The 23,357-nt window shown below is 38.9% G+C and overlaps 5 protein-coding genes across 10 annotated transcripts in view; 3 read left to right on the top strand and 2 right to left on the bottom strand.

Annotated features, from left to right (window-relative positions):
• Positions 1-2,401, top strand: part of LOC106949531 (catechol O-methyltransferase domain-containing protein 1) — a 10,524-nt gene extending 8,123 nt beyond the window's left edge. For all 3 annotated transcript variants that reach the window (XM_015035842.1, XM_015035843.1, XM_015035841.1), the window contains exons 4-7: positions 846-964; positions 1,220-1,274; positions 1,803-1,936; positions 2,014-2,401. In XM_015035842.1, coding sequence (XP_014891328.1) covers positions 846-964; positions 1,220-1,274; positions 1,803-1,936; positions 2,014-2,166 — 461 coding nt within the window. In that variant the 3' untranslated portion in view covers positions 2,167-2,401. The remainder of the gene's footprint in view (positions 1-845; positions 965-1,219; positions 1,275-1,802; positions 1,937-2,013) is intronic.
• Positions 2,402-2,409: 8 nt separating this feature from the next.
• LOC106949530 (voltage-dependent anion-selective channel protein 2-like) lies at positions 2,410-7,519 on the bottom strand. Its single transcript, XM_015035839.1, has 9 exons — positions 7,403-7,519; positions 5,906-5,977; positions 5,782-5,831; positions 5,098-5,250; positions 4,955-5,007; positions 4,638-4,865; positions 4,360-4,510; positions 3,178-3,235; positions 2,410-3,097 (listed from the first exon to the last, which is right to left on the bottom strand). Exons 2-9 carry the CDS (start codon positions 5,970-5,972, stop codon positions 3,006-3,008), a joined length of 852 nt encoding a protein of 283 aa, XP_014891325.1. The 5' UTR covers positions 5,973-5,977; positions 7,403-7,519; the 3' UTR covers positions 2,410-3,005.
• A 1,453-nt stretch (positions 7,520-8,972) lies between these two features.
• Positions 8,973-14,970, bottom strand: samd8 (sterile alpha motif domain containing 8). Of its 4 annotated transcripts, none has more exons than XM_015035846.1 (7): positions 14,777-14,970; positions 13,226-13,246; positions 12,520-13,095; positions 11,517-11,612; positions 10,937-11,054; positions 10,712-10,862; positions 8,973-10,230 (listed from the first exon to the last, which is right to left on the bottom strand). In XM_015035846.1, the coding sequence occupies exons 3-7, from the start codon at positions 13,074-13,076 to the stop codon at positions 9,926-9,928; spliced, it is 1,227 nt and encodes a 408-aa protein (XP_014891332.1). In that variant the 5' UTR covers positions 13,077-13,095; positions 13,226-13,246; positions 14,777-14,970; the 3' UTR covers positions 8,973-9,925. The 4 variants fall into 4 exon arrangements, with proteins under 4 accessions (XP_014891332.1, XP_014891331.1, XP_014891333.1 ...); XM_015035845.1 differs by having other exon boundaries at positions 13,226-13,250; XM_015035847.1 differs by lacking the exon at positions 13,226-13,246 and having other exon boundaries at positions 14,792-14,970.
• A 496-nt stretch (positions 14,971-15,466) lies between these two features.
• Positions 15,467-16,876, top strand: LOC106949535 (dual specificity protein phosphatase 13 isoform A-like). Its single transcript, XM_015035848.1, has 3 exons — positions 15,467-15,841; positions 15,922-16,139; positions 16,227-16,876. The coding sequence occupies exons 1-3, from the start codon at positions 15,711-15,713 to the stop codon at positions 16,430-16,432; spliced, it is 555 nt and encodes a 184-aa protein (XP_014891334.1). The 5' UTR covers positions 15,467-15,710; the 3' UTR covers positions 16,433-16,876.
• A 2,194-nt stretch (positions 16,877-19,070) lies between these two features.
• Positions 19,071-23,357, top strand: part of LOC106949538 (dual specificity protein phosphatase 13 isoform B-like) — a 17,995-nt gene continuing 13,708 nt past the window's right edge. Inside the window, 1 exon segment of the mRNA XM_015035856.1 lies at positions 19,071-19,889. Within this exon segment, the coding sequence (XP_014891342.1) occupies positions 19,762-19,889 (128 nt within the window). The 5' untranslated portion in view covers positions 19,071-19,761.

The following is a 23,357-nucleotide window of genomic DNA, read 5'->3' on the forward strand; positions in this document are numbered from 1 at the left end:
GGGGGAGAGGAGTGTGGGGGGGGGGGGGGGGACTGCTTTCTTTTTCTGGAAATTTAGGAATCTTCTTCTGGTATTTGTGTGAGTGGGGCTCAAACATCAATTTTTATAGAACATATTCAAGAGTGGCCATGCTGAACAGACCGGATTTCATTCACTTTTAAATCTTTAGAAAGAGTGGGCCACAAATCAAAATAAAGTTGAGTCAAATTGGTCTAAAACAGTACCCCACTCTCGTTCTTATATAATCTGTTCTTTCATCCTTCCACTCTGATGCTGCCGCCTGACCAACAGCGCTGCGCACGTTTCAAAAGCCGATTAGAAGCCTGTTTGGATGCACCTGCTGCCAGAAAACCAGCTTTCTCCAGGAGAAGTGTAGCTGCTAAATTTGGGTCACCGCCTGCTGAGACATACCTCCGCAGACAGTCACCCTGATGACTGAGCTTGGTAGCAGCATGTTAGTCTGTATGGAAAGAGAAGGAACTTTGAAATATGTTTTGACCAAATCAAACCTTATTTCTTAAGTGCATCTTTATTTATATTAATTTTTTTCTAAAAAAAAACATGCATACAAAGGCTTGTTTATATTTTAGCACAAGCCAGCTAATGATTGCAGCACATCCCTTTAACTTTACATTTGGACTCTACTTTGTGTGTATGTTATATTTCATCCCAATAAAATACACCAAAGTTTGGCTTTACTCTGAAACTTGGTTATGAATATGTTATCAGGTCATGGGAACTACTGATTGTAAAGCCACATAGTTATTTACTTACTCCTAAAGTTTTTACTTTTTGTTTTATCATATTTCAACATTATACCCCTAACCTTAACCCTGTATTCACAGGAGTATACACCGGCTACAACACTCTAAATATGGCACTGTCCTTACCTGAGGATGGAGCTGTGGTAGCATGTGACATCAGTGAAGAATACACGAATATCGGCAAACCGTTCTGGAAAGAGGTACAGTAACCATCTACTCTGATGACTGAAATACCGCAGGTGGCATTCTGGACTTAATCAACCGTATATGCTTTGTTTTTATATTAGAAATTGCAGAGAGGCTGTAGTTCTGTTGTTATTGCTCAGTATGTTGTGATGAAACAACTGGATCTGCTGGAAGCAAGCAGTGAACTGAATCAAAGTGCATATGCCTGGCGTAAATATAAGTTTCTGATGACTGATTTTCTCTTTTAATGTTTGTATTTTTGCTTGCAGGCTGGAGTTGAACATAAAATTGATCTCCGCATTCAACCAGCACTGCAAACTCTCGGTACAGTGCTTCAAATCTTTGATAACATGAATTTGGCAGGGATTGTACTTCAGATGTTGGGAAAGTCACTGGGAATTATTCACTTCTTAAAGACACGGAAAGTCCTCGTGTCATTTATTACTTTTTTTACTGTTTGTTCAATATGCAGATACGCTTAAAACTCAGAAAAGCCCGTCTGGGTTGTAAGGAGTAACTCATAAGTAACGCAACCTGTTACAAACGTCGTTTAACCCTTTAAATCCAACCACTATAAAGCTTCATCTCCACATAAGTAATAACGGCTAAAATGGCTTCGAATAGCAGATTTTTAGTCATGAGTAAGAACAAAATCTTAAATTCCTCTAAATATGAGAACAAATGGTTGACTTTGTTGCAGCCTGAGGCTATACAACAGACGCAATGCTGTTTCTGTGCTGTATCTAGTGAAATAAGTCCAACAGTAAGGGGTGAAAGCCTAATCAGTTTCTTATGCTTGACTTACTACCTAAACATACACACATTTTTACTGTTTGTGTTTCTCTTTAACAGATGAACTCCTATCTTCTGGCCAGGCCGAAACGTTTGACTTTGTCTTCATTGACGCAGACAAAGTTAATTATGACAATTACTACGAAAAGTCTCTGCTACTGCTGAGGAAAGGAGGCATCGTCGCCATCGACAATGTGAGAGCTTCACTGAAAACAGGAACGTTCTTTTTCCATTTGTTATGGATAGCAATACATGTTTGTGGCGTTTTCAGGTGCTGTGGAATGGGAGGGTGCTGAATCCGTCTCCCAATGATGCCGACACTGTTGCCATTGACAAGCTGAACAAGAAGCTGCACAGAGACATCCGGGTTACTTTGAGCATGCTCACGGTGGGAGACGGCCTGACGCTGGCAGTCAAACTGTAGTTTTCCATGATGTCTTTGAAACCACTATGAGCTCTAAACTGGATAATTTTAAAGTCACATGCTGTATGAATGATATGAATTGTTTTTTTTTGGAGTTTCTGCCTAAACGCAGGACTTTCACATTGGTCTTTATGACCGCTAACCTCTGAACGATGGCCAATGAATCTGATTAAAGTGAAACATTCCTCTTGAATTACACCAAGTTGCCTGTTGTAATAAAAATTAGTGGAGAATACAGTCTGATTTCAGGATTTTTATTTTGCAGGTAGACACACGCCAACATATAGACTGCTCTTTTAGTGTCGTCTCTGAAACGGAAGATAACTTAATTTTGATTCAATGAGGAAAACTTTAGCAATGCCAAGCAACTAAAGACAAACTAGAAAATGTGATACACCACAATAAAAGGCTCTATTGGAAATAAGTGAGGAGCAGCAAAATTCCACCAGGCAGTATAGCACTACCAAAGTATGCAGAGATAGTAGGAGTAAGAGCTTAAATAAAAGTTAAATATTCTACTGTGCAAAATATCAGTTGTACATTCTACATAATCACATTGCAGCAGAATATTAAGGTTCTGAAACCACTCTCGGCTTGTCAAACTAAAGCTGGGGGATTTTTCTGTTGTGTGGGATAAATTGGCAGAAGGGGAAAGTAGCTGATAAATAAATACATGTGGCTGAATCACAATGACAGGAGGTTGGTGGAAATGCTCGTTTCCATCTCGTCGGTGCCTGCATATTGGGATTCTACTTGGTTTGGCCTCGTCGTTAAAATATCTGTCGCTGAGCGCGCAGAATCTGCTGATATTCTTCTGAAACGGTGGAGAGGCAGGTTCTTTACGCCTCCAGCTCCAGGCCTAGACCGAGCTTGTGACCACCAGCGTTGATGTTCTTCCCATCCACTAATGCCGAGAGGGTTAGCTTCATACCTGAACAAAGGGTTAAGTTGAATGATAGATACTCAAGTTTTTAAGATGTCTCAATTGTCTTGCTTTGAGACGGGTCTTACCAGGCCGCAGGGTCTGGGTGTATCCAACTCCTACCAAGCTGGAATTATTCACCTTAGCCTGAAGGAAAAGCAGGAATTTTCTTGATTTCAAAAAAGTGAAATCCAGAGCAAAGACTGGTGCATTTATTTAAGCCAATCAGTGCTTTGTGTATGGCTTCCAGCTACAGAAAACTCAAAATTTACAAAATATAGAATATTACACAAGAATTAAGTGTTATTTTTGATTGAGAAGTGTTATGTTCTACTCCATCATGGATAAACTGCTGACTTGGCAGTCGTAAACAACTTCCACAAGGAAGGTAACTATAGCAGGTGGTTCATAGTACTGCATCCTCAAATTTATTGATGGAAAGTTGAGAGAAAGGAAAAACTAGTGCAAAAAAAAAAAAAGCCCAAGCAAAAGGGATGGCCAGAGCTTTAAGAAGATTGTTCAGCAAACCTCATTCAAGAAATTCACGTGTCGGTGCCTCAGATGTGACAGGACAGTTTACTGGCCAATCAACAAATGTGGCACATTTTTACAGATTACAATGAGTGATAATGTAGGAAGCCTGAATTTCTCAGGGCTGTAGTTATCCCTGTTGCTTATTGGTGTGTTTTTCTTCCTCTAAGCTTTCCATCAACATGCTTAGATACAACATTCTGAAAATGCAATACCCATAAAATTTCTCTTATAATATATTTTTTTTTTTTTTCGGATAAGCTACGATTTTAAATTTAAGTATCACAAATATATTATCATTGCTACATGAGTATAGGCAGCTTCAAACTCACAAGCTGCTTGAACTGTTTTGAATATTAGACAGATCTTCAAATACATGTAGCGATACTCTCAGGGCTGGTAGCACATTTAGCAGCATTTGTTTATTGCGGTAGCAATTTTTTTAAAGAAGGGGATGAGGATGTTCTGCGAGAGCCAATAAGAAACTACAACTAATGTGTTTTTGCCAAAGCAGAAAATGTAACCAGTTGGAATTTTTTTTTTTAATAATCCCATGTTGTTGGTATAGAAATTATATATTTTTTTCCCTCAGGAGTTGGATTGACAACTCATTATCTGGGATCTAAGTCCAAACTGAATCGTCATAACTAACATATACACACATTTTACTTTTTGAACTGAAATAAATGAACTTTTCAACAATATTTTAATTTGAGATCTACAGGTAAAGCTGCACTTACGGATACGGAGGCACTAGAGTCTAACTGGTATTTAGCAGCGATTCCGAAGCGAGTGCTGTTGCTGCCAGCGGTCCAGGCGAGGTTCACGGCCGTCTCAAGGTCCTTGTTTACCTTCTGATAGATAGATCCACCAAACTCTGAGCCGTCATTTCTGGGTCAGGGGGAATGAAAGGATGAGTGCGTCACTTGAAAGTTAAAAAACCTTGAAATATCTACACCTAAAACAAAATCAAAATGTTAACATAATGTTTGTTAATGTCATTCATTTTGAGACCTACATATTGGTGTGAAGCTGGAAGTCCCCGGTCTTGTACCCAATAGCAAAGTTGCTCTGAGTCATCTTAGATTTGGCCGAGTCAAAGGTCATCTGGTAACCACCAAGCCAACCCTCGTATCCGGCCACCGCTGCTGCATGGATAGTTGGACCGGCAAAGTCTAAGTCCACATCGACTCCAGCGTTGAGGTATTCCCGTTTATATGCTGCCTTGACTTTACCGCTCTTCTTCCTGTGGCAATACAACAGAAGGTGAACACTGAGAATACACAGAGAGGAAAAAACTCCAGTTGAATAAGATGCAATTCAAATCCAACTTGCCCAGTGTTGGGTGAAAACGTGTTTTCAAATTGAAGTTTCAATCCCTTGGTGATCTGTTAAAAGGAAGAATCTGCCATAAGTAATTTAAAACCTTATCAAAGTGATGGAAGAATCACAAGAGGAGCAACGTTTCCCCCATTTACCTTATCCTCAACACAGACTTCTGTCCCCAGAGTGTTTTCCGTGGTCCACTTCTCTGTAAAGGTCACCCCATACTCTGGCAACTTATACTTTGTTTCCAGAGTCCCAGTGACTTTGCTGGTGTCTATGTTTGAGGAGCCAGATGTTTTAAATTCCTGGAAGGAACATAAAAGAAAATTACAAAAAGCTCAAGACAATATAGATTGGAAAGCTTCTTTATCTTTCAGTGCTGATTGATAAAGTGTAGATCTGAGGCCAGTCGTGATGGCAGTTATTTCAGAAACCACTATATATTTTTTCAAAGAAGCATAAGCACAAGAAGGAATGTTTCTGGCACCTTGCTGGATCAATCTATGGAGAAGAAGATTAAGGCAAAAGAGTATCCGATTGGTACCTGTAAGTCTACCTAATAAAGTGGCCACTCAGCGTAATTTCACAAAACTTAAAAAATAAATAAATAAATGTTGAATGCATTGGGGAAAACGGTTCTAAATCCACAGTGCAACAGAAGGTAGAACCCCTAACAAATCCTATAAAATAAATGTTGCTTTACATCAAAGTTTTTAGGACTTTCTAATTCATAATCCACAACTTCCCATTTCTCTGTGTTGTAAATCAGACATGACAGACTGATCGCGTCATAGCCACAAGACTGGACAAGGACCTATGTTGGGACTTCATCTTACCACTCCATTTGAAGACGTGGTCTTCACATCAAGCTTAATCATTCCAAAGCCTGTAGAGACAGAGACAGTGAGCAGCTGCATCCACCGCACACTTCCTGAAAAGACTCATCTTGTTTCTAGTTACCATATCCTTTGTGGAAGATATCCTTTGCCGATTTCCCAAGGTCGGCATATGCTGGAGGAACTGCCATTATGTCTGTCAGAAAAAAGTTTCAGAAGAGACGAGGGAGAAAAATGGCAAATAATTAATCTGTGAAATTGCATAGATTGGTTACTAAATATAAAAAATTATCATTCAAGACTTGTCTCTTTTAAACAATATCTAAAGCAAACATCTTATGGACACCATTTTTGTCATGATACAACCACAAACTTCAATGGATTTCACTGGGATTTTAAGGTTAGGTCAACACTATGTAGTGAATAGATGTGAAGTGAAGTAATGAATTGTAATCAAACTACAGCCAGAGTTACTTTCCATTGCCTTGGCTGTATGTTTAGGGTCATCATCCTGCTTGAAGGTGAACTTCTACCCTAGCATCAAGTCTTTTGCACCTCAATAATGTTTTCTTTCTGTACTGCCTTGTATTACGCTCCATCTTTACGTTCACATTTCCTGATCCTGCTGAAGATTGGTTGCTTCATAGTGTAATATTGCCACCACCATGTATCACTGTATACACAGTGTGTCCATTGTGAGAAAGGCCATATTTGTCAAGTACATGACCAATAGTTGTCCTGTCAACATATTTTCCCTAAGCCATGGATTTCTGCAGCTCCTCCAAAGTTACCACTGGCCTCTTAGATGCTTCTGTGATTAATACAGTCCTCGCCCTGCTTGCCATCCACCTCGCCCTGACAAGCAGGGCGAGGTGGATGGTCCTGCCCTGAGACAGCTGCAGTTGTTCTGTAATTCACAATTCTGCAATACCTAATGTTAGCCCATCACATAAAATCACAACAAAACACAGGGAAGTTTGTGTGTGTCTAAAAAGTACGAAAAGGCACAAAACACCAACAATCTTAACAGGCTAGATATCACTCATCATTTCTAATTAAATTTAAAAGTAATGGGAATACAGGCAAGATGAGTGATTATACAGGCTTCCTGTTTACACAAATCATTTGAACAGTTTGAATAAAAGTGGACTGTCGGTATAGCTCGGGGCACCAATTGACTAAGTCAAATAGTCAAGGTTAAACTGAAAGGCTCCAGCTCCGCACAGCCTGCTGCCATAAATACGAAGTCACACCTTGTTCTCATGTTGCCAATGTGCTACTTTTTTGAACAGTAAATGTAAAATATCAGCTAGGATTTTACTACAGGAAGAGCAACCGATTAGCATGTTGCATTGAAATGACGTATATGGACAAATAACTTCAATTTCATTCAATCCGGATGGTTTTATTCGGACTATTTTTGTTCATTTTCGACGTGAATCAAGCTAGCTTTCGCCCATGATGATCCGCAGACCGAGTATGTCGTTCCCACTGTTATGAAGGAGTTTCGGAAAGTAAGCCGGGGGGCGTTTTACAGCTTCCAATTTAGGTAACTGGTCCCTAACGAGCTTAAACGTAAACAAAACACAACAAAATGAACGCATAGGAGCTAACTACTTACCAAGAATAAGGGCTATTCGGTCTACCGGTGAGATTAGCAAAGGTTGGATGCAGCCGGTGTAAGGACGATATGGAGGAGATACTGCATAGACACCCTGTTGACCTCGGCACCGAAGGACCCCAAAATAAAGCTGTCGATTTAGCGCCTGATGAAAATCAGACGGAGATGGAAACTTTATTGCTCTTTATCTAGGTAATGTAGGAATCTATTTTACGAGTTACTCAACATAAAATGTAAAATATTTGATCTTTGTTTTGAAATATTGTATTACTAATTTTTACTTGGAGGACACAGGCAGTAGAAAGATATCTAAGTCACCATGGTAACTAATATATGCTAATACGTAGCCATAAAGCTAATGTGATGATTCATGATCAAAAGCAAGCAATTTTAGCTTGCTTTTAAAAAATACAGATGTCCATATATATTTTTTATTTTATTTTATTGTATTTTATTTTTGTTTTGCGTTAAGTCCTTCCAAAGATGTTTTTATTCAATCTTACAACTGTTTGAATTAAATTCAAAATGCCATATGAAATAAATATGGCATTTTAAATCAGTGTTTAACCGATTTAAAATGGGGAATAAGAGTTGATGACGGATGGGTCACTCCTAAAAAGGTTACCCTTTTCTCTCTCCAACAATTAACCTTGTTAACCTACAATAAAACTATAACGTCTGGCAGAATCAACTTCTTTACTCTAAAGCAGGGGTGTCAAACTCCAGTCCTCAAGGGCCACTGTCCTGCAGTTTTTAGATGTGCCATAGGTGCAAAAAACTGGACTGAAATGGCTTAATTACCTCCTTCTTGTGTAGATAAATTCTCCAGAGCCTTGCTAATAACCTAATTATTATATTCAGGTGTGGTGCAGCAGAGGCACATCTAAAAGTTTCAGAGCAGTAGGCCCTCCAGGACTGGAGTTTGACACATGTGCTCTAAAGACTTCAACAAATCACCCCTATAATTAATGTAACTACTAAATAAGAGTCATCCTGTGTGGAATTTTGAGTATAAATAGTGTTGTTCTGTAAAGGTCTCAGAGGTTTGTTTGCAAACATTATCATCAAAACCAAGGAACACACTAGAAAAGTCAGGGTTAAAAATCTGGAGACATTACAGTTTTGAATATCTATCTCACAGTGCTTTGTTCAGTCCATTATCTAGAAATGGAAAGCATATGACAACTGTAAACCTATAAAAATGCAGCTATCCAGGTGAGGACTGCATTAATCCAAACAGCCAAGAGGCTCATGGTAACTCTGGAGGAGCTGTACCAGCTCACACCTCAGGTGAGAATCTATTGAGTGATTGAAGAACTCTGCAAATCTCTTAGATTTATAGAGTGGTGATAGAGCAATTGTTCAAAGAAGCCTGGTTTAAAAATTAAAAATTTAAAAAAGACTGGCAAAAAATATGAAAAAGGGGTGGAAAGTGTGGCAGACAAATAGCACCACACATCACCTTCAATTAATCAGAATTGAAAATTGGTGTCTACATCCTCTTAATTTTAAGGTATGACGTTGTGCTAAAATGTACATTCTTTCAAAGATTGTGCAATAGACAAAAAAGTTTTTTCCCAGTTCTTTAATGAAAGAAATGACTGACCAAAATAAGCGATGAGGCGCTGAACACATCAACCTTTCTGAATGAAAGAATATTTTGGATTGTTCAATACGTCATGTTTCAGATAACCTGCAACGACAACATCCTCTCAATGAAAGAGCACAAATCAAAGTCTACACTTAACACACTGTATTTCAAACATACCATTCAACATAACTGTAAACATTTCTCTCAATGTACATGATTCTACAATTGTGGAGGGGAAGTATAAAAATATCTATTGACGTTTAAAAAATAAATATACACACATACAGTAAAATTTCTCTTAGGGGTTAGTTTGGTACTGACTAAAGTCAAAGGAATAATATGAGAAAAAGCACAAAAATTGGTCTTAGTCTTGTAATTTTATAGTGCACAGAGATTTCTTTCATCTAAAATTACACAGACACGCATCAAGAAATCTGAAAACATCTTCATGGAGTGGAATCTCTTAATTGGCAAGGGAATACTTAAGACGTGTTTTTAGAGACAGCAGAAAAGTTTTCTTCCCAAGGATTTGGCTGATAATGACATGTCTTAATAAATTAGACCTTGTTAGACAGTGAAATAAAATATGATCTACAGATATTGACCATTTCCATGCCTAAAAATCACAAATGTCAACTAACAGCATGACTTGTGTCAGAAGCTACAAAATATGCAATCCTTACTACATGAAAAGATTTCCCTCTTGCTGTAACTCCACTGAATTCTTTTAAACACAACATGACTGAGCTTGCAGTGGATTTTGCCTAATCCGCCTAAAAACTGTTGATATGACGAAGCGAGTTAGAGGTGGACTCCAAAACTAACGGAAGATTTGGCTCTGAGCATCACATCGGGCGTCTTCGTCGAGGATGTCACAGTTGGCAACTTCACAAAATGAGACAAAAAAAAAAAAACAGGTGCGCCGGAGTTAGTTATCCAATCAGCCGCTTCATCATGGTAGGTCTGGAGAAGGGCCAGCAGTACTCGTTGGGGACGGGCCCGTTGACATTGCACTCGAAGAAGGAGAACATGGGGAACCAGATGCGGGCTCGCCGACTCTGCTGGTACGCCCGGGTGTTGGCCAGAGTGTGGTAGTACAGGAAGAGTCTGGTAGTGATATAGAAGGCGATGAACACGTCAATGGAGTAGTGTTCGTGGGCAGCCAGGATGAAGAAGATCCCAAAGAGGTTGAGGACCCAAGACAAGGTGTGAATGAAGTTCCAGCTTCGTGGAGTGTCTGAGCGAATGAAAAGAAGAACGTATTTGTTAATATTACCCATAAATGCATCACATTGGAAGAGAAATTGTCAAAAGAAAACAAAAACAAAAAAGGATTCCATTTTACTCCCCCTTCCCCCCCAGCAGATACTTTGTAGAAACACATTTGACTATATCTGGGGGGAAAAAAGTTTAGAAAATGAAAACTTTTGCCATTTTTCTTTACAAAAAAGCTAAAGCTCAGTGAAAAGTTTTTAGATTCTGTATTGGATTTTTGTCTGGACTTTGACTGGGCCATTGTAACACAAATTTGCTTTGATGTAAACCATTCCATTTAAGCTCTGGCTGTATTTTTAGGCTTGTTGTCTTGTTGGAAGGTTAACTCATTCATCATTCCATTAAATTTTATATTTATATATATATATATATATATATATACTTAACTAATTTTCAGCTATTGTAGAGGGCAATGTACATGAAATATATTTTGTTCTACTCACATTCAGTGACAAAGAAGTTGAGCATTGTGAGGACGACAGTATGGCCGCTGAACATGTAGTCCCCACATGTATGCACGCCGGTCAGGGACATCCCAAAACCACTCCAGATGGCCACAGCCCGCTGCAGTTTGGCCCACATGTCGCCATAAATCTACAATGACGGAGGAAGTGAGGCCATTAAATATTGGTGCATCTAAGAGTGGATGAAAAATGGGCCAATTTTACCTTTCCTGTGCACTGCAGATGCTGCCCAGGCACAGACAGGGAGGTGACAAACATGGTTACGCACCGCAGCATGAAAACTGTCCCCATCAGGCTACACATGCGTCGCAGAAGGATGGACCTGCAAGTCAACGCAAGCAGGGAATTGTTTGTCAGGCAATGTTCTTAAGTCTTTCTTGTACTTTTCATCCACAACACGGGCAAAACAAAAGGTTTTAGATCTAAGAAAAACAGTAGACAATAAAATAACTGGAAAGAAATCTATAATGAGTTAAACCAGGGTAAATGTGGGAGGAAAAAAGTACAGAAATGTGCAACTTTCACCAGATTAGTTTAAAGTATTAAATTATGTGTTGATGTTAAATTAGACAGTAGGTGCGGACAAACACAAGACATATGGACTAAAATCCTGATAAAAGTGTTAAATCTGTCAAAAATAATTAAAAAAAAGATAAAAATGAACAAATCCACAACTTGAATGACAACTAAATAAATAACTAGAAAACCTATTCAAAATCCATATTATAATGAAGCTATAAGCTGCACCTTCTAGAAAACTAAACTGTTCACTGATTTATATTACCTGTGTTTATGCAGCAGCAGAACCAGCAGCCAGATATTACAGAGAATCACTCCACATGCCTCGGCCATAGCAAAGGCCCATGGTATCCTTGGCACGCTGTTGAAAAGTGTAAAATCATTATTTTTTGTTTTTGTTTTAAACACAACACAAAAAAATACCTGACATGCCTTCAAGAAAAAAAAAACAAAAGACCTGTGTTGTGTCGACAAATAGAATAACTTTAAAAAAGCTGAAAGCTTTATTTTATTACCAGCTGCAGACCGAAAACACAGAACGTGCTTATGTTTTCCTTTACCCACAAGGCCTTGCAAAGTGTCGACACCCCTTGAACTTTTCCAGCACTACCACAAATTTGAATAAACACTGTGAGCTAGGCCAGCACAGATTAAAGCATACTGGAAATGTTTGCAAAACAAATCTACATGTATTTTATCCTGATTCAGTTTTATTTTTTGTTAAATCTATCACTGGGTACTTGTGTGAGACTTATTCAGCTGTAGTGACATATTCATTTATTTTAAGGCTTTAGACCGAAAACAAAAAACATTCAAACACAATATGAAGAAATCGGGGTGTGGTTCAAAACTGAGCAGGACTGAAAACATTTACTTTCAAGTATTCTTCTCCTTCAAGCTGTTCATTAGGAAGAAAATCATGGGACTAAATTGGGGAAATAACTGAAATAACATGTTTTATTTCCCCAAATGCATCCTGAAGCGGCTCTCTGAAATCAGCTGTTCTCTGATCAGGCGGAGCATTTCCATGAAAACTCGAAGCCGCTCTTGAACAATAGATCGCACCTCGAACCAGGTCAGCTTAAAAACTCTCCGTGATCTCTTTGAAGCCGAGTTTCTTCATCAGAAGTTTGTAATGACAACAATAGACGGAAGTCTGCAGTAGTAACATCAAAAATATAGATTCTCTTATCATCCACTGCATTTCACAGCTGATTATTTCTGTCATAAAAAAAAAAAAAAAAAAATCAGGATTTGTGAGCACTGACCTGTCGAGGAAAATGTCAGGCAGTGGCGGGTAGGTGCGCATGTCAGGCACCCTTTCGTGGACTATGACCATGACGAAGGACGTGAACCCGAACACAAACACCACGTAGACGGAGCTGAGCACCGTCTTCCAGTATTCGGGGTCCAGCCGCCTCATCTGCTGCTTGTACTTCCCGTTGGTGTACTGCTGGTACTCCTCCCCCACCGGAGCCGTGTTGGTGCTGTCGCAGTCTCTGCCGGGGTCTCCGTTGCACAGCCACTCCAAGTTGCTCCCGGAGCTCGACGGAGAGAGGCCGTCGAAGGGGACGCCCAGCTCCTCCAGCACGTCCATGTTCTGCTTCTGGAGCTTGCGGATGGACATCATCAGCCTCTTGATGTCGCCCAGCACCTTGAGCTCCAGAGGCGGCGAGCGCAGGTCGTACTCGCTGAGGGCAAGCAGGCTGGTGCCGTCCAGCCGGTGCTTGTTGCACAGCAGGTCCACGTAGTCGCAGAAGCCTTCTTCCTTTAGCCACCTGGCTACGTGTTTAGGCGTCCAGTGACGGACGCTGAGCTGGGTCATTTTCTTCTCACGCCGAAGGCTGAAACAATGAGACTTCAGTGTGAACGCAAAGTATTTACCGTGTCTCCAACACCGAACAAGGCTAAGAGGGAGACGCAAACTTGATCAGGCTATTTATAATAAACAATTTTTTTTTTTAAAGAACCGACCTGGAGATCGTGAGCTTCTTTCTTCCTTAAAAGAAACAACATGACGTTTGAGTGAGATGGTAGTTTTTGAAATCCAACAGAAAAATACAATGATTGCGTTCTCGCTCACATTTACGAATGAAATTTGGAACTGTAACGATTAATCGGATTAATCGTGATGAGTCAACTACTGAAAGGAAACGCTGAGTTCCTTTAAATCAAGGCCAAAAACATTTGTTTAGAGTCGCCTTTGATTAATAATGGCATTGACAAATTCTAATCTAGATCGCAACTTTTCATGACTTCTCTTTATTTTGCCACTAATACATTTTTGTTTGCTTATTGTGTTATGTCTTCATCGTGTAAAGCACGTTGAACTGCCTTTTTGCCGGAATGCGTTGTGCATATAAACTTGACCACATATTTCTCAGAGGAAATGGTAGAGGAAAAAAAATAGTTCAATCATTTGTTAACCAAAACTCATGCCCACATGGAGAAACTGACGTGTTCTCTTGGTTAAATATATCAATAAAGTCAATTACGCAACGGTAGGAATTTCCTATACTTCCACTTTTGAAGGGAAATGAGTCTCCAAGAATGTAAGGCAACCAGAGTAGAAAATAGCCAATATTAATAAAATTTGTGACAAAGGTAAACAAGACTCTTTCTAAAAATAAGTTAGAGTACCGCCAATACTTGGTACAATCGGCTGGGCCCTTGAAGACAAATTTTTCATTCAAGACTGCATTTTCGTCCTGTCGACAATCTAAACATACTCAGAATAAAATTAGTTCGCTTTTTATTACCATTCATTTTAATAACATGGGCCAAGTGCTCAAGTTCAAGTTACCTTTAGACAACAACAGATTTTTATGTCAACATTACTAAAGAGGTGTTGAAAGTTAATTCCTGATTCCATATTCTGAAACTGCAGAATAATCATCAAGAGATTGCTTACATAGCTTCATTTTTAAATTAAGCCAGTCATGACTGTTAAATTATACCAAAGTTCTGTATTTTTAGAGTGCCGAATCTCATTACTATCTATTTTGCGTACGTAGCTGTATGTACTGTATGAGGGAAATATCATTTTCTTGGAAACTACACCCCCAACATATCCTTATCCCTAAATGACCAGAGAAGTTTATCCTAAGAATCAAAAGGGATACTTGAACAGAACACTGACTTTAACGTCTTTAAATGTCATTAATTAATATGGATTAAATCGTCATACTTATCCTCTCAAGTATTTAATATAAGAAGACACTGAGGCTTCTTTTATTTGTAGAGTTGAGTGATCGCTTTTCAAAATCCTCCACCCACAACAGCTCAAATCACTGGTAAGCAAATATGATGAAGAGGAGGTTTAAGCCACCACTTCTGTTGCTCAGTTTTTATCCTGCAACTGGACCTGGCTTGTCAGGTTGTATGCATACACAATTTCCGTTTGACAAAAACGTGAGAACAAACCTAAGCATCGCCTACAATCTATGTCTTATAGGAAATCTATCCTAGCTTAATCGAGCTAACGGGCGGTAGCTTGCTCTCTACACGTCCTTAACAGTCACTCACCAGTTTGAGACGCACCTGAAGGTGACACGGAGCTCCTTCACTAGGCTAACTAACTAACCGGCATCTCTCGAAAACTAACCGACACCCTGTGAGCGGAGCATGAAGCAACATGAGCTTGGAGGAAGTCATTTTGGCCGAGATTCGCGCTGACTAGCTTACTGTTGTCAAGCCAGTGCGCTAATGTGCAGAATAGATGCGCACATAAAAAAAACAAGAGCTTTAGCTCAAGCTGATCAACACTGACACCTGGTGGTCAAAGTTGATACTGCAGCGTTTTTCCAGCATTAGCTTTTCCAACTATGCCATACTGTAAAATTACAAGAAAATGTTGTAATTTCATGATTTTTTTTTCTTAACAGTTGGGATAGTGTCCTGAGGTTTAAAAACTTTATCAAATCCAATAAGAATCCTTTTCATTGTGGAAAGGGTTTTCTTTTCATACAGGTAGCTAGAAATTAACAACTAGAAAGAAAGAAGAAAGTACTTCTTTCTTCCAGTCAATTTGGATTTAAAACTAGCTAGTCATCTGTTTCCATATTTATAGTAAATGTCTAGATCTGATGTGTTATTTACTTTGTTCTTTGTTTCAACTTTAGTTTTTTTCTTTGATTAAGAAATTCTTGTGAATATATAGAAAAAAATTATAAAATTAACAACAGTATTATAATTTATGTATTCTGTTGCTCATTTATTTATTTCTTAGTTTTTTGTACTGCAATAAAGTAAGTCATTAATCACAGTGGTCTAAACCTGACATTAAGAAAATAGGTCAGTGTTTTAATTTTAGAACAGAGCCACCTGTCTATGTCAGTACCAACATGGCTGTAGTAAAGCCTCAACATTTTATATCCTCAGGGAATCCAGAGAATAAATCATCCAAAGTGGTAGTTTTCACAGTAATATTTTAATATTTGTGTACACAGAATTCATCAAAATGCAGGATACAAGCAGTGCAGTTTCTTGTGTCCCTGCCTCTCTAAAAGAACTGCAGAAGGTTTTGTATGGAGGTAAAAGATTTGGGAACCATGTGGATGAAGTTTGGCCAAATCTCTACATTGGGGACATGTAAGTGTTAACTTCCACAATATTCGTTTCTCATCCAATCGTCCCGTGCCAAATATTATGCCTGCTTGCTTTCTCCTCAGGTCAGTTGCCAACGACCGCTACAGTCTGTGGAAGCTGGGAATTACTCATGTTGTGAATGCAGCTCATGGGAGGATGTACTGTCAGGGAAGTCATGACTTTTATGGAGCCACAGTGGAATATTATGGAGTCCCCGCTGATGACTCACCGAGTTTTGACCTTTCTCGCTATTTCTTGCCAACTGCTGAGTATATTCACAACTCACTCAACACGAATGGGGGTAAATACCTGTCAAGTTGCCTTAGTTTCATTGTTTAAGAGAATAACTATAACGTCCTTCACTTTAATTTATTTTCTTTCACTGTAGCTCGGGTGTTAGTGCACTGTGCAGTCGGAGTGAGCAGGTCTGCCTCGCTGGTGTTGGCTTACCTCATGATCTACCATGCTTACTCCCTCCTGGAAGCCATCAATAAGGTCAAAGAGTGCAGGTGGATTTTCCCAAACAGGGGTTTCCTAAAGCAGCTGCGTGCTTTGGATCTGAAACTACACAATACTTCTGCTAATGGGACTTAAGACATTAGTTTTCTTCCGGATGAGTGATGCTGTGTGTATCTGCCAGCAGAGGTAGACACAAAGCTGGCCAGCGGCAGAAACAAACTAAGCTGCTGCAGAGTGCCTCCAGGCCAGCAGGGGTCCCCCAAGAGCTCCTCAATTCTCATGCAGATGTTTGATATTTGTTTATCAAGAGTAAGCGTTCTTTGTCATTTGTCCTAGTGATTTCAAAATAGGCAAACTGGTCATCTATATTATTATTTTCATTTTATCCCTTTAAGATTTACATGCATTTAAAAACTTGGAAGTTGTCATCACACAACGGACAAACTTGGTGATGAGTTCAATTATGTCTGCAATTATACCCATGCTGGAGTCACAGCAGTTGTAAATGAATCTATCGAGTAATTACAGGTTGTAATTTCTGGAACACACGACTAATTAAACTCGTTCCCTCTTGCTTGACTCCACTGAGTCTGCTTGAAACACAGAGCAACAGAACAGATGTGTCGGTCAGTGAAATGCTCTGCAGGATATGTCTGGCTTTCTGTCTGTTGTCAGTTACACGGGCTTTCTGAAATGCTCATATCTACTGATGAGGTGAAAAGTTGTGCTGTCTGTTGTTTCCAAGTCAGTCACATCAGGGAGGAAGTGAGTGACTCCGGATCCTCAATGCTCTTCACATGAGTAGTGCAGAAAATGGAAGCAACAAGAGGGGCACCAGAATTTGATCAACTCGGAAAAAAAAAAAAAATAAAACCTCTTTACGATGAGATGAGAGAAGCCTGCACCCGAAACTACCACCCTCTCCAGGAGACCGGCATGAGGATAGTTGCCTCAAAAGCAAGGGTTATATATTCAAGCAAAGATGAAGGGCAGGCATGTCTTCACGGGCTTCAATTTTTTTCCTTCATACTTCCAGCTATGGATACACCTGGGACTTCTTTGCTTATGAGGGGAAAACAGCACTTGAAAAGGTCTCGGTTATGACTCTTTGACAAGGCTTGTAAAAACGACATTGCTAGGGACAGGCTACAAATAGTTTGAGGACTATTTGAGGACTCAAACAAATAGTTTGAGGAATAGTCCCATCCTATTCCAAGATTTCCTATAGCAGAGGATCAAGATGTGTTACCTTAAGTCAAAAGGCAATGCCCTTTGTCCTTGATCTCCTCAAGGCAACATGTGTTGGCTTCACTCCGGTTCACTCCTTTGTCCAGTACCTAGATACCTGCGATGTCTTCCTCTGCTCCACAGTGACACAGGAACGTGAAGGACAGCAGTGGATGCTGAACAAAGGACATTCAAGTTCCTCTTTTCATCAAAGATGACATACTCATAGAACATTTTTCTACCACTTATTTGACATAGCAATCATGAACATCTTCCTTCTCTTCAAAGAGCTCTGGTCAGCTGACCATTCATGTGACTCTGTTTTGTAGGAATATTGCAGACTTTTAATGAGGTCCGTAACATGAGCTCTAAACTAAATTAACTCTACAGCCAAAATTATGTTGTAGGAACATCTCAACCAGGGTCAGATCAGTAAAGATATGCATTGATTCAAAAATATTTTAACTTCAACACACTTACCTTGCCTTATTTTCCTGTAAAATAAGTTGCATTTATCTCTTGAGGAACTTGCTAGCTGGATTTATTTGATCATCTCAATAAGAATGTGTCTCACATAGCCCCCCAAAATATTGCTATATATGACAGTCATCGTCTGCTGTGAGTTTTCTTGATGTGGCCTTTGGTATCATGATATGTAATGCGTCTTTTTTTTCTTTCTTTTTAATAAATCCAAACTGCTGTAACTGTTGTTACAGTCTTTGAATGTAGCTCATTATAATTTTCTCTCCTGAGTTCTGACACATCAGGGAGCTTAATTTAAGAAGCTTTACCATTCAGTAAGCACCAAGAAAAACATTTGAGTTAGGCAAGTTAGGCTTCATATTGCTGTCAGCAGATGGTGGTATAGGCTTTAATAAGCTTAGCTGTGACAGAAAACCAAAGTTTGTCAAGAAAGAAAACTAGAAATTGTGTTGCTTTAGTTTAAAGGTTGTGCATATGACAGTTTAATAATGGCTATATACATTTATTGCAAATTCAGCCCAAAAAAATTAACAACCCAATAAGAAGTTTTATCTATTGTGCTTTATAAATAACAAATCACAAGAATTAACCCATGTAATGTCTCATTATGTCCTACCTCTCTAAATACAAAAAAAAGCTATTTCAAAGAGGTCAAAATTAACTTCAGTCATCATTCACCATCAATGTTGATGGATTGCTTTTGCTTATTCCCTTAATGCCTCAAGGTTATGTAAAAAAGTGTAACTGAACTCGGGACAGTTACATTTGAGTAAAGTCTACCTAAAAAAACAAAACACAAAACGGATGGTAATGTTGAATAATTATCTCATTCTGTCTCTTACTCTTTGGTAGTCTATCCAGAACTGTTACCATCTGTCAGAATGAAAAAAAAAAACTGAAACAAACGGCAACATTTGCTCCTTAAGGTCTGTGAATCTCATTGCTAATAATTTATTTCTGGGAAATCCTGTGTTTGCGAGACAGCTCAGGTACAATGTTGTTCTAAGAAACAGATTTGAGCACGGGTTAATTGCATATATCCTACATTAGTGGTGGGAACTGTCACATAACAAATGTGAAGCAAAAGCCTGCCTTTAAATAATCCGTCGATAATCACCTTCAGGCCAAAAATTACCCACAGACATTTACTGACCAGCACTAGCACTGAACACGTTTCATCAACATTTATGATCCAACAAAAAGGAAAATTAGGGCATTTAATGGAGTTACAGTGACGAGATAAAGCTTTCTTTCACTCAGTCTGACAGCTGGAACGAGTTTAACCTGCAACCTGATAAGAGTTGAAACACGACAAGCGCATGTAGGCTGGTGTTTCACTCTTTTAAACCCAATTTGCTGCAATGTTTGCACGGCAGCATTTAACAAGCCACATGACGCAAAGTGATTCTGTTCAATAAATGCTGAATTATATCCAATATAAGCAGTGCTCTTTAACAGTTTGACCATAATTACGCCCAATTATCACTGCTTTATAGAATGATTCATCTCTGAGCGAGGCTAATTAAATTAAAGTCCCACGGCGGCGTGTGAAAAGCAGACACCCTGCTGCAGCGCGTGTTGTTCTGCCCTCTGCATGGGTAAGACTACACGCTAGGTTGAGCACCAAATTGGGTAACTGTCCAGCAACAGCACCTGCTGGAAATGATCATCCCGAGCTGGAGAGAGACCGGGACTGCTTTGATAACAAACATTTTGGCCGGCAATCGATCCAAGACTGGACTTTTGGACTTAAAATGCCAACTGTGAAAGACAAGGCAAAAGAATATCCAACTGTGAAGGACCTGCAGAAGGTTTTGGACGCTTGTAAGCTACACCTCCACCAAATTGATGAAGTATGGCCAAATATATACGTAGGAAATGTGTAAGTAGTATTTAATTACATTTTTTTAAATATAGAATGCCACTGCATCTCTACAGGCACATTTAGAAAATTTGAATATCATTAAAATTTGTAATTGAAAAGTGAAATTCATGTCTTCTATAGCTTCATTACACAATGAGCAACATTTCCAAAGTATTTATTTCCACTTATGTTGATGATTGTACTTTAAAGCTAACAAAAATGGAAAATTATGTCTCAAATATTAGAATAATGCAATTCCAATAAAAAATAAAGTAATTCAGAAATGTTATGCCCAGCATGATAATGAGGGAGATTGCTCATTATCCCAGCAGACATTCATTGACAAAACCCACAAGGAGGGTAAACCATAGACCACTGTGTCTGGGCATATTAATGGAAAGTTGACTGGAAGGAAAAACTGTGGTAGAAAAGGGCCACTGCAACCTTAGGATGATTAAGTGAAAGATATTCAAGGTTTTGGGGGAAATACTCATGGCATATCAAGGTGTGGATTTATGTCACCACATACTAGCTCCCCTAAATAAATGACTCAAACCAATCATCTGGCCTTCTTTTGGTTTAAAAAAACTTCATCATTTGGCATTATGAACTAAATTTTACTGCTTTGGATTAAAATGAAATAGAATCGTATACTTATATTTCTGTGTATAAAAACTGGGTCTGTTTGTACTGTAAACTGGTTATATAGAAATAAATAACGAGACTGAAACTGATTAGTCGAGCCATGGTGTTGGTCCAATGTCTGTGATCGAGTCTGATGTCAGCGCAGCCGTCTAACAGGAAATCTTTGAGCACTTTATGCTTCACTCTGCTGACAAGCTTAATGCAGATGCTGATTTCATTTTCCAGCAAGACTTGGCACCTGCCCACACTCCTAAAACTGCCTGTATTTGATTTAGTGACTGTACAGTATCTCCGTTCTTGACTGGTCAGCAAACTGGTCTGAGCTGTATTCCATAGAAAAGTAGTGGAGTATTGTTAGGAGAAGGATGAGAGACTCGAAAACAAACGGTATAGAGTTGCCTAAGGAGAATCGATGGAGTTTAGTTCAAGTGATTAAGTACATATTCTACACAGTATAGGTAGTTTTCAGTAAGCCATAATTTCTGCATGAATTCCTTTTTTACTAGTGTGATATATATTAAATATTATTTATCTACCAAGCTAAATTTGGGGTTTTCATAAACTCTCGTACATAATCAGACAACTGTACATTGGACCAACTGGTACATTTGATAAGGCTCTTCAAATCCCTAAGCATATGTGCAACATTTTCTGTAGCACTTTTTCCTTCCACTCAACTTTCCATTAAAATGTTTAGATACCACACTGTTTGTACAGCCAGTTTCTTTATGGATTACATTTTATTGCTCGCCAGCCTTGTGAAGGGTGTCAGTGATTTCCCACTGGACACTTGTCGACTCCTCCTCACGACTTTGCATTTCGTAGTCACTATGTAGCATTTCACTATCAAAAAATAATTTTTATTGGTCCTGAGGAATATTCCTTTTATTGTCAGAAGCTGAATTTAAGGGTTTCATTAGCTGTTAACAGCATTATCAAAATTAACAAAAGCAACAACTTGAAATATATCCATCTGTGTATACGAGTTTCAAATTAATCACAACGACAAATACATTTTTCAATGATATTCTAATTTACTTACATCCAGCCACCACATTTCTTTGAACCTCCACCACATATTGCCATTCTGACAGAAAACCACTGTGCTGCGATGCATAGCTTTCACCAATGTCTTGAACTTCTCTCTGTCTCTGTGTCTTGCTAGGGCAGTAGCCAAAAACAAGGCTGTCCTGCTGAATTTAGGCATAACTCATGTGTTAAATGCTGCTCACTCCAAGCAAGGCAGCCCAGGGAACCAAAGCTTTTATGGCAACGACTTTGTGTATTTTGGCATTCCAGCAGATGACTCGACTCACTTTGATCTGGACGTTTACTTCCAGCCCGCAGCGGATTTCATTCATAAAGCTCTGAAGTCACCCGGTGGTAAGAACTTTCAACAAACTTGATCCAGAATGCACAGAAGGAAAAGAAGCTTCCCCCCTTTTTTTAAATTCCTACACATAAAATCATTCATTTCATTCTGTAAATCCTTAATGGAGTTAACCATCCAAAAAAAAAAAAAAAAAAAAACTCTCACATCTTGCCACTCTTTCAATGTCACCTGGCACCACAATGTAACAGAGCTTGTACTACTATGCAAATGTATGTTCAGCCCGTAACAATAAGTCTCTTACCTTGCTGAATTTAAGTATGCAATAGCTTCTTTCAAAGAAACAAGGAGAGGATGAGTTGGGATTAAAGAGAGTTGGCCTGTCTGCAAAAGAACTTCAAATGAACAAAGATGATGAATTGTCGACTATTTTTAGCTCACAAGCAGAAAAAAAAAAAAAAAAAAGAAAGGCCACAGTGTGAGACGGGCAGTCATGTATGATATTAATAAGTCTGAGGCCTCACTAATCCTTCCCTCACACCTCTCTCCGCCTTTGTCTTGTTCTTCAGGGAAGGTTTTGGTGCACTGCATCATGGGAATGAGCCGCTCGTCGACTTTGGTCCTAGCCTACCTCATGATCTACCATCACCTCCCACTCAAACAGGCCCTGCAGAAAGTGGTCCAGAAAAGGGCCATCTATCCCAACAGGAATTTCCTGGCTTTGCTGCTGGATCTAGATCTTCAGCTGACGAGGAAAAAGAAAACCTGTCAGATACTGTAGTAGACTTTTTTTTTTTAGCCTTACGGCGTTTTAGTTACACGTCAAGAGGTCCGGCAGTCTGTTGATCCAGCAGTCTGGACTGTGAGTTGAAACATGTTTTTGGCTCGGCAGGTGACGGATTTTTTGGGATATTCAGGTGACAGTATGTTCGCATTTTAAGCTAAAAAGAGAATCTATGTAACTTTTTGACCTTCGTTAATCAACAACTCAAGAATTCAGATGCTTCCCAAAATGTAAATTTCACTCTCTGTAATAGACCTGCAGAGCAATTGTACAATATCAGTACAAAGGATGAAAACGTCATCCTTTCATACTTGAAAGGATCATATTTTGTTCTTGTAAGGGGATGAGACATTTTGTGCCTTTATGTACTTTACCCATTGCTCAGCAATTTACTTCTCATGTTATGAAGTATTTTCATGAATTACTGAGATAAATGGTCCAAAAAATACAGGTCCAAATGTGTGAGAACACAGTTTTGTTCAACCAAAACTACAAAGGTGCAAAATGACAAACGCCCATCTTTAGATGTTTAATGGTTTTCTACCAATCTTTTCTGAAGTTTTTCACGTGCCGTCTTGTAATTTTGAAGTTTTTACAACTGTGTGTGCTTTTTTTTTTTTTTTTTTTTTTTAAAAAATAAAATTATTTTTTTTTGAAATTTTTTTTTTGGGAGATTTTTTTTTTTTTTAAAAAATAAAATTATTTTTTTTTGAAATTTTTTTTTTGG

The sequence above is a fragment of the Poecilia latipinna genome, unplaced genomic scaffold (assembly GCF_001443285.1).
Source record: "Poecilia latipinna isolate Pla-1442-1.1 unplaced genomic scaffold, P_latipinna-1.0 Scaffold349, whole genome shotgun sequence".
NCBI classification, from domain to species: Eukaryota; Metazoa; Chordata; class Actinopteri; order Cyprinodontiformes; family Poeciliidae; genus Poecilia; species Poecilia latipinna.